General features: G+C 51.3%; 1 gene segment (V, D, J or C); it reads right to left on the bottom strand.

The window, feature by feature from the left end:
* Positions 1-863: 863 nt before the first annotated feature.
* LOC135890554 (immunoglobulin lambda variable 8-61-like) lies at positions 864-1,439 on the bottom strand. The segment is given in 2 exon segments: positions 864-1,279; positions 1,394-1,439. Coding segments are annotated over 2 exon segments (462 nt in total).
* Between the last annotated feature and the right edge of the window lie 11,137 nt (positions 1,440-12,576).

Genomic DNA, 12,576 nt, shown 5'->3' with positions numbered 1-12,576 from the left:
CCTGCCTGTGGCGCCAACCGGACATTTAATGGCCCGGTCAATGGTGCTGACCAGAGCCGCCAGGGTCCCTTTTCCACTGGGCGTTCCGGTCAAAACCCTATTGCTAGCACATACAACTTAACAGGATATTCATGTTCAACAGATTAAGGCTTTTAGAATGATGCCTCACTAACATACTTTGTACAAAACACATGATAATTATATCACCGTGGTGAATGTGGGGGTGCCGGGGTGTCGCTTTGGGACACAGGATGTCACAGCCTTGTCTAAGGAGTTTGTGTCAGGCTCCAGCCATCGTGTTACCAGAGCTCGGAACCACTGTGCTGGCCAGTGGCTTGCTGGACGGCGGGGCCCAGGAGGAGCAGGGGCCATGGAGGCACCAATGAGCTTCTGGAGGGGACCAGGGAAGCTGCAAAGCAGCTGGGATGGGGGCAGGGAGCAGGTTCTAGGGAGGAGAGATTTTGATATCATCTATTATCTGCTACATCCTGTATCTGGAGACTTCATCCAGCCCTGGCAACTGGAATGGACTAAAGGATCTGAGAGGTCTTTTTTACGTTTCCCCTAACTTCCAGGCCATTCAGGGTGTTGTCTAGCTGGTGGGGTAATACAGGAGAACTGTGTTAGGGGAGACGTGTCTCTTTACCCCAGGAGCACGTGGCCGTCTGCTCCCAGTTTGACCCAGGTAGTGGTGGGCTTGTAGCACAGGGATCTATAAGACAGGAAAAGCTGCTCCCTTTGCAGAGACCCAGTGCAGCTGCCATCTCCCGCAGACAGAGTGAAATGGGAGTGGGTGGGGCATCGCCCCCGGCTGACAGCAAGCGGGGGTTGAAATTCCTAAGGAGGAGCAATCAGTGTCTCATCTATTGCAGGCAAGAACCAAACTGTGCAGCCAGTGCAGAGCCCACGTTGGAGCAGGGCATGAAGACTGGGGAGGTTTTTGTCTCAGTTCCCCATCTGGCTGGATCACTGTGATTCACACTACTAGCTAAAACAAGACAGTAATAGTCAGCCTCATCCTCTGCCTGGACACCGGTGATGGTCAGGGCAGCCTTGTTACCGGATATGGACGCAGAGAACCGGGCAGGGATTCCGGAGAGTCTGGTATTGGTGGTGTATGTAAGCTGCCGAGGAGCAAAGCCTGATTTCTGCTGGAACCAGGCTGGATGGTTGCTGGTGGTGATGGCTCCAGTGCTCAGGCTGCAGGACAGAGTGACAGCCCCTCCTGGGGTCACCGACATCGAGGGCTCCTGAGTCACCACGGGCTGCGAACTGACCCCTGAAATCAACATTACAAACACACTCAGCACAAGGACTCTGGATCCTCACAGACAAACCTCCTCACCTGCAAGTGTCCTTCATATTTTTGTCACTGAAGAAACAATTCCCTCACCTGAGCAGTACGTGAGCAGCGTGAGGAGCAGAGGGGCCCAGGCCATGGTGGGAATCCAGACGAGCTCGGCTTCCTGAGGGAAACGGGTCTGTGGCTGGGACCCTCCAATTCTCTCTTAAACCCCCAGAGCTGGAGAACGGCCCCTTCATGCAAATTTGCGTGATGCTGATGGTATCTCATACCGAAGCTGAGCCCTGCAGATTGGCCGGGCAGAATCGCTCTCTAAAGTCCCATATGACAGAAGAAAGAAGGAACGGCCCTTTCATGCAAATCAGCTCCCTGTTCATTGGCTGCTCACATGTCAAATTTAACTTCAAATGTAGGTTTTATTTTAAATAAGAGGTTTTTTTAAAGAAAGTATCCCCCATAAAATTGTACTTTTTCAGTTATTATTTCAAGTTCAAATTGAAACAGGTTTTTGCTGTTATTGATTTTAATACAAAGGGCAATATGATAACTTACTCCTTGAATAATATTTAACACAACCGGATGGTGCTATCACACAGACTGACAAGTTCTCTCTAACTGGGTATTAGATTTGGGAGAAATGTTTATTTAGTTATGGGGAATCACAGTTTTACAAGTTGAGCAAGAAGCAGAATAAATCTGGTCACTGCTTCGTCTCTCTGACCAAACAATTTCTTAGTTGCAGCTGCTGCCTACAGACTATCTGCATGGATCCCAACATAAACATTACATGGTGCCAAACACTCTGTAACGACTGTCTGCTAGATCATCCCCCCGGGATCGAACAGGAGAACTCTACAGCTAAAGCAGGAGACTCGATATCTTGAGCCAAAGGACTAAGGGGCAGATTTTTAAAGGTGCCGAGCGACATCTTTAGCTGTCTAAATCCCTTTACAAATTGGGTTCTAAGTCCTGTCCTTGGTATCTGCGCTATGTTCTGGACAGACGGGGAAGCGTGATCCACACTGAATGGAGGGTGATGCCACAACACCTCCCTGTGGCCCCTTGTCCCTGGCTTTTCTAGCTACTCCCCTGTCCTCCTGGCCCCTCACAGTGACAGAGAAACAAACTTGGATCATTCCCGCGGAGTCAGACTCACTGGGCCAAATCCAGCGGGGGCGGAAGGGGATGTCAGTTCCATGTGGGTACAGCTAGGGGTGCTCAGCTCTGAATTTGGCCTTTACTCTGTGAACGGCCGTTACGGGGCTGCTGGGAGGAGTCGTTAGCGTAATGTTAGCGCAGCACGTCTGACGTGTAGAGAACAATGGACGAGCTTTGCATCGCTGGGCACACAGATATTTTCTATCACATGCACATGGAGAGGGGTCACTGCCACCACCACTGCAGTGCAGCCGGGCCAGCGTCCCCCATGCTGCCCCTCACGCGTGGACACGCGCCCTGGGAACACCCCCAGAACTAACTCATTCCCCTGCTTCCACCCTCCCTCCAGCTCTCCTTTGCCATGATGCCTACGAACAAACTGACAGCAGTGAGGCCATGGGTGTGCTGAGACCCTTCCCATCCTGCTGCCAGGATCGTCTCAGGCCGGTCTGTCGCCCCCTGTTGTCTCTTGTCTCATACTGAGATTGTTCGCTCCTTAGCCGGGACCATCTCTGTGTTCTGTGTTTGTACAGAGCCCAGCACAACAGGGACCTGGGCCGGGACCTGTCCTCCCAGGGGCTACAGAAATACAGATACGTAATAATCACAGTGATGCAGCCACCTCTGATGGACATTCCTGGGCACCATTCTGCAGGGATGTTCAGCATTAAATGTAATATCAGTTAATTGAAAAAAACACTTTGCAAATACATATCCAGCAATTACAATGAGAAGTAGTTCGTAATTCTGCAACCTAAATCAGTACAATTGGGTGCCTTGGACCTCCTGTCTCTCCTCCTCCCCCACCACTTGGTCTGAATGAGGGATCTGAAAGGACGCAGCTGTTCAAACACCACGGTCTGTGCACCAGACTCTTGAAGACAAGTGTGTGTTAAACCGTTACTATATTCCACTAAAAACTGTTCACAATAAAATTGCAGTGTGACAGCGCCCCCTGGTGCCCAGTCAGAACTGGACCACATCACCCATCTGCAGAAGAGTAGAGGGGGGGAAATCCAGGTGCATCTCAAATCACATTTTATTCTCTCCAGTCTCTGTAGTTTAAGGAGAGATTCATTCCAGTTCCCAGCTGCACGCAACCCAGTTTTAGCCTTATGAATGCGGCTGTCTTCAGACTCCCCTTGTGTTCTAATATTTTACATCAAGTGACGTTAAGGGCTCAGGAACCCCCAGTAACTCATCAGACAAGTACAGGGCAGGGTCCGGGGAGGGAGGGGGTGTGCAGAGGAAGGTTCTTTCTACTCAGTGGGTCTCGGTGAGGCTTTGATCTCCGTTAACACAATCATTGGCAGGCTCACGCTTTCCTAACGTGGCCTGGATCTTCTTATATCAAAAGAAACTGAACCACGTTTCCTTCATGTGTGAAAGGCTCTTCTCAGCCCCAGACACCATGCGCTGCCTTGCTCTGCCTTTGATATTTGTAAGGGGCTTTTCCCCATGGGATCTAAGGCAATCTGAACTCTGGCCTGTATGGTTCATACCCCCACACTTAGTAGCTCTGTATTGGCTGAGGGGTGAATAACCCCCTTGTGCCTTGTTTAATTTGATCATTCAACAGGCTCACCCCTTCCTAATTTCACCTATTCTTCACATGCTGATGGAACGGTTGTTTCCAGACTTGTCTGGGTTCCGTGTATAAATAAATCCCATTGTTACACTGAGAAGTGGTTCATAAATCTACAACATAAGTTAATACATCTGCGTTCTGTCAACCCTCTGTCTTATCCCTCCCCCACCCAGTGTGTCTGTAGGAGGAGTTTGAACAGATGCAGCTCTCTGATCACCACAGCCTGTTGCACACACCCTGGAAGGTAAATGTGTATTAAACACTTACTGTATTTCAGTACCAACAGTTCACAAGTGCGGGGAGACAGCGCCCTCTCGTGCCCAGAGTCATAGCTTCACCATGTTACTACACTGCCCTACAGGACCTGGGGAAAATCCAGCTGCTTTTCGCATCCCATTGAATTCTCTCCAATCTCTGGAGTTTAAGGAGAGATTCATGACAGGTCCCAGCTACATCCAGCCCAGTTTGCCATTTGTGAGTGTGGCTGCGTGTTACCGTGTCCCTCCAACTCACCCCCTGGGCTCATATTTACATGTAGGAATAGCTAGGACTTGGGAACTCCTGTGACTCCTCAGATACACGTGCAGCAGGACTAGGGCGAGTGGTGGGGTCTTTACTATTCAGTTGCTCTCAATGTGGCTTCTGTGTCTTGTTTCACCTGATCATTTTGCAGGCTCAACTTTTCCTACCGGGGCTGTTTGTATCATGGCCAGATCTGTCCCTTTCCTACCCTGGCTCCACTTGTGTGTGCAATGCCTGGGCTCTGGGCTCTAACACCCCGCTCCGCAGGCTCTGAGTTTCACTGAAGAATGAGCTGGTATTTAATAGACACAAACTACCTCCTCTCACAGCCTGGATCTGGGAACTGGATTTTGGAACGTTTCCTTTAGGATTATAACTGAATCCAATTGCTGCAGCCAGGCTGCATTGGGGAGAGGGGCGGGATCAGATCCTGTCGCCACTGAGGGAAATAGTAAAACTGCTGTTCAGTTCAGTGGGACAAACACTTTGCCTTAAATTTCCAGATCAAGTTAGTGAGCTGCCGTCGCACAGGAGTGGGACAGCGCATGGGGACACCTCAGTGCTCTCAGACTGGATGAATGATCACAACTTAGCACATGATGAACTCATACAGCATTGAAGGAGGAAGGGGAAGGTTTGTGTCTGAGCTCCCCATCTGGCTGTGTCACTGTGCAGCACCACCACTGATCCCTGAAGCACAGTAATAGTCAGCCTCATCCTCTGCTTGGACGCTGGTGATGGTTAAGTAGCAGGTTGTATTAGAGGCGTCTTTGGAACCAGCAAAGCGACTGGGGACCCCAGAGCCCTGGTGTTTTTTAGAATCAGTGTTGTACATCAGAAGGTATCTTGGACTCTTCCCATATTTCTGTTGGTACCAGGGGACATCTCCAAATGTGTATCCACTGCTAAGGGCGCAGGAGAGTTTAACTGTGTTTCCAATGGACACTGACACTGAGGGCGGCTGAGTCAGAGTAACCTGGGAGAGGGAACCTGGCAAGAAAGAGAAACTGCTGCATGATCCTGATGGCTTGGAGTTAACGCCTGCACATTTCCTGCTGAGCCAGGAGTCTGGGAATCAGGAATATGCAGGAATTCAGTGAAAAGAGCCTTTAACTTAAATTGGGATCAGAAACGCTCCCCCTTACCTGAGCAGTAAGTGAGCAGCGTGAAGAGCAGAGAGGCCCAGGCCATGGTGGGAATCCAGATGAGCTCGGCTTCCTGAGGCAAACGGGTCTCTGGCTGGGACCCTCCGATTCTCTCTTAAACCCCCAGCGCTGGAGAACGGCCCCTTCATGCAAATCAGCTCCCTGCTCACTGGCTGCTGCTGTAGAGTTTGTGTGCACCAGGGGGGTTCTCATTCCTGTTCTCAGCCTCCCCACTGCAAACACCTCCTGATCTGAGCGTGTCCTTCCTCCTATGGGTCACTGCTGGCTAGTTACCTTCTGTTAAGCCCCTTTGAGTCCTGGGTTCTTTTTAACCTTCTCCCTTTTGTGTTTTGTGCCAATATTTTGTAGACCCCAATAAGATGGGGCTTGCACACTACAAATAGGATGGGGCCAAACACAATGATTGACAGGGACAATCTCTAAAGGGACGACTCCTGTTGCTAATTTGCTCAGGTTTGTATCAGGTCTGTATCAAGCCAGCTTGGCATTTTTCCTATAAGTTGCCATGGGTGTGAATTCCTTGTTCCCCAGCCCCTCAGCAGGGGCGGGAGAGTGACTGTAGCTCCCCCGGCTAGGGAAGAGAGAGAACGTTTATGTGGTAACAGTTAGGGGTGAAAGGGCCCGGGACGGTCGGGGTTTGTTCTGAATTCAGTGCTGCCGACCGGGAGAACAAAACCCAGGGGGATGAGTCTGCTGAGCATCCGCGGGGCCCAGCTGAAGGGCGGGAGGTTCCATGGCAGACGGGCGGGAGGTTTGTGACGTGAGACACACGGAGGCTGGGGGGTGCTGGGAGGAGTGTGACACTGGAGGCGGGTGTCAGGGGGGTTCTTGGGACCCACCAGGTGCTACAATCTACAAGACCTAGTAGCTGCAGCTCAGCGCCTGTCTCTGAGTCGTGGGCCACCTGGCTCCCATGTGCTGTCCCAGGAAAAGGGTTGGTGTCTCACAGTGCTCCAGCCACCCCAGCAGGGGGCGACAATTACACTCGATTTACCTACAGAGAGTGACCCGCAGAACCTGCTCCTCAGCCATCAGCCTGTCCTGGGTTAGCTCTGGGGGACAGGGGAGTTCAGTTTTCACGGCCATTGAACTGATACCAGTGGTGGTGGTATTAGAGTCACCAGATGGGCCTATCCCAGCGAGTGGTACAAGTTCTGTTGAACTGACTGTTAGATCTCGGCATGGTTCTTTTGTAGCAGCTGATCATATATCAGAAAAATCTGTTCACTTCTTAGTCTCTGTAGAGCAAGACAGAAGAGCTCAGCATTATTACACAGAGACATTTTATACTAGCTATAAATGGGCAGGATTACTTCACCCACCACTGCAGTGCAGCCACCTCTGCACAACATTCCTGGGCAACTTTTTGTTGCACAGTTTGATATTAAATGTACATGTTGAAAAAATCTTTATAAATCAGTGTCCAGCAGCTACACCAAAGCGGTTATTTATAAATCTCCAACCTAACTCAATGCACTGGGGTTCCTTCAATGCTTTGTCTCACCTCTACCCCACCCAATCTGTGTGAACAAGGGATTGGAAAGGAAGCAGCTGTTAGAAAACCACAGTCTGGCGCACACACAGGTGAAGATAAATATGTGTAAGTTACTTAATTCCATTGTAGACAGTTCACAGTGCAAATGCAGGGAGATGTCGCCCTCTGGTGCCCAGTCAGAACTGATCCCCATCACTGAGCTGCAGAAGAGTAGATGGGAAAATCCAAGTACCTCCCAAATCCCATTTTTTTCTTTCCATCTCTGGAGTTTAAGGAGAGATTCATTGTAGTTCCCAGCTACAGACAGCCCAGTTTGTCGTAGGAATGAGGCTATGTGTTAATATGTCCCTTCAACTCCCCTCCTGTGCTACTATTTCACATGCAGAGATAGCCCGGACTTGGGAACACCCGGTGACGTGTCAGATAGGTGGATAGCAGGACTGAGGAGTGAAAGTGCTGGGGGGCTTTACTACTCAGTTGCTCTCAATGTGGCTTCTGTGTGTTGTGTAGCTTGATCATTTTGCAGGCTCGGCCCTTGGCAATGGGGCTGTTCTTATTAGGGCCCAGGGTCTGTTCTTTTCCTGCCCTGGCTTTGTGTGTGTGAAATGCCTGGGCTCTGGGACCTAACACCCAGCTGTTCAGGCTCTGAATCTCACTGGGTTGGCACTGCAGGGTGAGCTGATATTTAAGGGACAGGACTCCCTCGTCTCAGGGCATATACTTGGGAACGGGACATTGGAGTGTTTCCTTTGGGATTATCACTGGATCAAGGTACGACAGTCAGGTTCCAGCCAAACCAGGGGTCAGAGTGAGGGGCAGGCGATAGTGAAAGAACAAATCTGGGAAATACCTTTCAAGTAAGTGGAGCTGAGAAATATGTCTCCCATTTAAACTGGAGAGAGGGGAGAGCTTAATTCTCTGTGGGCCGAGGGTGGAGTAGAATAATTTTTCATGAAGGGATTTCACCTGGATTCTCTGTGCTGGCTAAATACCCCTGTCCCATCAGGTGCCTGAAGTAGACAATTGCCAGTGATCTCACTAACAGACTTACACAAACTGCACTGCTGGGCACGGTAGGATGTGCATGTGCATTTGCTCTCTGTGCATGACGAGCAGAGGCCTGGAGCAAGCGAATACCTTCATGGTCAAACCTGCCATGTGTGCAGGACAAAACTTCCCCCTCTGCACGTTCTCCTGCTTCCATTCACAGCAGAAGTGCAGGGTGACAGACTCACCCAGTGTACATCCAGTTCCATCACGCCCTGGGAAATTTGCTCATCAACACCAGCTACGCACAGTGTAATGGGCAGACATCGCCATCTAAAGGCCAAAATGAGAACAACAGTGATACTCACTTTATTAGTGATAGTATCAACTGCCACAACACTGGAAGAGGGGACTGGTAAAAAGAGGTGGTAAACGATGTTCATTTATTTCCAAACCTACTGAGATTTCCCTGTTACTAAACTCTGAAGAGAGACCTTGGGCAACCGATGTGGTGGGTGGGAGAACGGTGCTGGCTTAGAGACGACTATCGGTACAGGCAGTAACCTCTGCTGTGATTTATCCTGTTCATTAATTGGTCTCTGGGACCCAGCTCTGTATTTACAGGGAGATCCAACACTGTGTGTGGAAGGGAAAGCCCATTGCAGGGAATCAGAGCGGAGAAGGTTTTGTCACGTATATGGTTGAATACACTAGTGGATAGCGTTCCTTCAGCTGAGATGGATTCACATCACATGTAACCCCGAGCCCTTTACTTGTTATTTATCACCAAGGGGGGAGAACTGTTCCTGACTGTTCAGACGTTGGGAGGAGAGCTCTGGGGGGCTGAGAGGGGGGAAGAGCTGTCTGTACAGCCTGCAGAGGCCAAGTAAGGAAGCAACACGTAAAAACTGCTTTGCCCCTCTGCAAAGGCTGTGAAGAGGGAGCAGGAGGAGACATTCCCTCTCAGACTGTGGAAGGCTGGAGTTCTCAGTGCCCAATAATCAGCTGATTTGTTGAAAGTAAAATGCAAAGCTCTGCATAAAGCGTGGGACCCAGTTGTGCACAGCCTGGGTGAGGGGAGGTTTTTGTCTCAGTTCCCCATCTGATTGTGTCATGGTGAGTTACCCATTGCTATCATCTGTACCACAGTAATAAGTGGCCTCATCCTCTGGCTGGACGTTGGTGATGGTTAAATACCGAATGGCTCCAGATTTGGAAACAGTGAATCGATCTGGGACCCCGTCTCCTTTGGTGCTAGAGCCGTACCAAAGGAAATGAGGGGCCTGGCCATCTCTTTGTTGGTACCATCCAACGTTGTAGCTGCTGTGCTGACTGCTCAGAGTGCAGGAGAGTTTCACGGTGTTTCCCAAGGACACTGAGTCCGAAGGCGGCTGGGTCAGCGTGGGCTGTGAACTGGCCCCTGGAACAAGGACAGGAATTCATTGATTATCACAGTTTGGTTACATACTGCAACAGAATCAAGGGCAAGAAACAGGAAATGGGGAAAACAGAAAAAAAGCGCTTCCTAAAGCACAGTGTGTTAAACCCTCCCCCTCTCTCACCTGAGCAGTAAGTGAGCAGTGTGAGGAGCAGAGGGGCCCAGGCCATGGTGGGAATCCAGATGAGCTCGGCTCCCTGAGGCAAACGGGTCTGTGGCTGGGACCCTCCGATTCTCTCTTAAACCCCCAGAGCTGGAGAACGGCCCCTTCATGCAAATCAGCTCCCTGCTCACTGGCTGCTGCTGCCAGCACCTCCCTGCTCCTGCCTCTGAGAGGAGCAAGAGGCTGTTAAAGGGGAGCTCATGTGGTGCTGGAGCCATGGGGTGCTCAGATCTGACTGATGAGAGACGTAGGAGGGCCTTCATAAGATGGAGAGAGAATTACTGTTCCCCTGTGACATCGCTTGGCCAGCTCCAATGGCAAATTCCACCCCAGTCCCCAACTTGTCCCCAATAAAAGGCCTCCTCCTCACAGTGAAATCGTGCACAGAGCACACTTTGGTTCAGGGAACAGCCTTTGCTTCTCTTCTAGCAGTGATCGGTCACACTCCACATCGTGATCACCGCGGGGAGTTCAGAGGAGAGTCCTTATGGCCAGGCAGGAGCATAAAACAAAAGGAACTGAGCCCAACTCTGCTCCCGGTGAATTCAACGGCAAATCTCCCACCGGCTGCAGTTGTGCAGGATCGGGCCCATGGTTTGCATTTTCAGGGAAGATTATTTAATCTGCCTTTGAACAGGCTCCAAGCCCAAAAAACGCAACCAGCTGAAGCTGACACACAAGTGCGGCCAAGGAGAGGAGAAGGGATTTCCAAAGATAGGGCTCCATGAATCCCTGCTGACCACGTGGGTTTCAGAGGCCAGCACAGGGGCTGGACTTGGGCCAGCGTGTGCAGAGGACTCTGCCAAAGGCCCCATGGCCAGCATCACCAGGCACGATGTTATAAAGGGCAACGGGCAAGTCCTGGCAGGAAAGTGTCCCATGGGGCGGGTGATCAGCTGCCCGTGTGCAGCCAACCCTCCTTCCAGCCTGCAATGTGCTCGCATCGTTATTCATCATTAGTTAGTTCTTATTACAAACAGAGCAACCGACAGACCCTGCCCCAAAGAGCTGACGGGCTAGGAGCCATCCAGGTCATTAGCTGCTTCATCTCCAGGAGCCCAGGGGCCTGTGGATGAAATAAAACTACTGCAACTACCCCCAGCTACCAGCTGTTACTCAGGCGTTTCAATACAAGTCACATGTGCTTAGAGGATCCGCAGCGAGCGGTACATGGAAGCGTGCAAAGGGGGAGGTTTAATTCCATCACTGTCGCTTTTGGGAATCAGGGTCATTTTGCACCATGACATTCATTTTGGTGAGTCTAGAAATCCTCTCTGGGTGGGAGCAAGACAACCCCATATAACATCCAAAACCAAACCTAGCAGCAGCCCATCTACTCCGTGCACTCCTAGCAAATCGTGTCCTGGTCTATGGCAGCCCATACTGTCCTGTGAGCAGTGCGGGGACTTGGGCAGCACAGAGGACAGCTAGTGATCCAGTGAACAGCTGGTGTGTTTTCCCTACAGCTTTCCAAGTGGGCCAGTAATGCAGAGGGAACATAGCTGGCGGGTCCTGCTGCTGGCCGGATCCCTGCTCGCCAGTCGCCCACCCACCCAACAGTGAGTGACGGGGGAGGGGGTCCAGCAATGGTCGACAATGGGGATGGGGGTGCAAGGCTGGTGGCAGCACGTGGGGCCAGCCACTCCCCATGCTGGTCCATCAGTGCAGCCCCCACTCCGTGCTGGTTCTCAGCCAGCAGGGCCGCATCCCCCATCCCATTTCCAGCCGAGGCTGACTGCCCGCTGCGAGCTGCGGTGGCTGGTGAGTGGACTGGTACCAGGTGGCAGTTGGTTACATGTTGCCTCTGCTGCCTATCCATCGGCCCTTTACGTGCTTCCCTTCTCAGTGTCCTCTCCCTGCTTTGCCCCTTCGATCCCCCCCAGCCCCACTGCTCCTCCATATCCCCCCACCCCAGCAGGGCGCGTCCCACTTCCAGCGCCGTGTGGAGAACCAGCCCCTGGCCAGAGCGCTCAGCTCACCAACAGCCTGGCGGGAGGCTCCTTCCTTCCCCCACTGCCTCTGGCTGGGCCAGCGCCCTGGGAAGGCAAATAGAAAGAACCCAACTACTCAGTATTTCTTTTTAACAGAGGCTCAGTCAACTTGATGTTAATTTGAACGTTTGTACTGCATAGTTCTGCTTGCCATTGAACTCACTTGAATACGAATACGTTTACCACGTGTCCTGGATTCAGCATAGGGAAATACGGTCACCCTACACAGGCTGAGGTTATTTGTCTCAGTTCCCCCTCTCCCTGCATCTCTGTGGTTACAGCCAGATGCTACCACTGCCAAAAGCTCCAGCACAATAATAATCAGCCTCATCCTCTGCCTGGACCCCGGTGATGGTTAAATAAGCCATGTTCCTGGAGGAGTCTTTAGAGCCAGTGAACCGATCTGGGATCCCATCACCTCTGTTGCTGGTTTCATACAGCACAAAGCGAGGGGCTTGGCTAGGTTTCTGCTGGTACCAGGTTATAGGGTAACTGCCAATGCTGTACCCACCGCTCATGGCACAGGAGAGTTTAGCTGTTTGGCCCAGCGACACTGACTGTAGACGGCTGAGTCAAGACGTACTGGGAGCTCGACCCTGAGAGAAGGGAACAAACAGAGCAAAATAAAAATTCAACGTCTCACTGCCAGGGCTAATTCTAAAGAGACTATTTCCCTGGGTTAGATCTCAAATACCGTCCAGTGTTACAGTAATAAAGTAAATACGACCCTTCCCCGCAGAGCACCCGAGCAGTAAGTGAGCAGCG

Source organism: Emys orbicularis, chromosome 16 (genome assembly GCF_028017835.1).
Source record: "Emys orbicularis isolate rEmyOrb1 chromosome 16, rEmyOrb1.hap1, whole genome shotgun sequence".
NCBI lineage: Eukaryota > Metazoa > Chordata > Testudines > Emydidae > Emys > Emys orbicularis.
The sequence above is the reverse complement of the archived record's forward strand: the minus strand, read 5'-3'. Positions and strand labels throughout refer to the sequence as shown.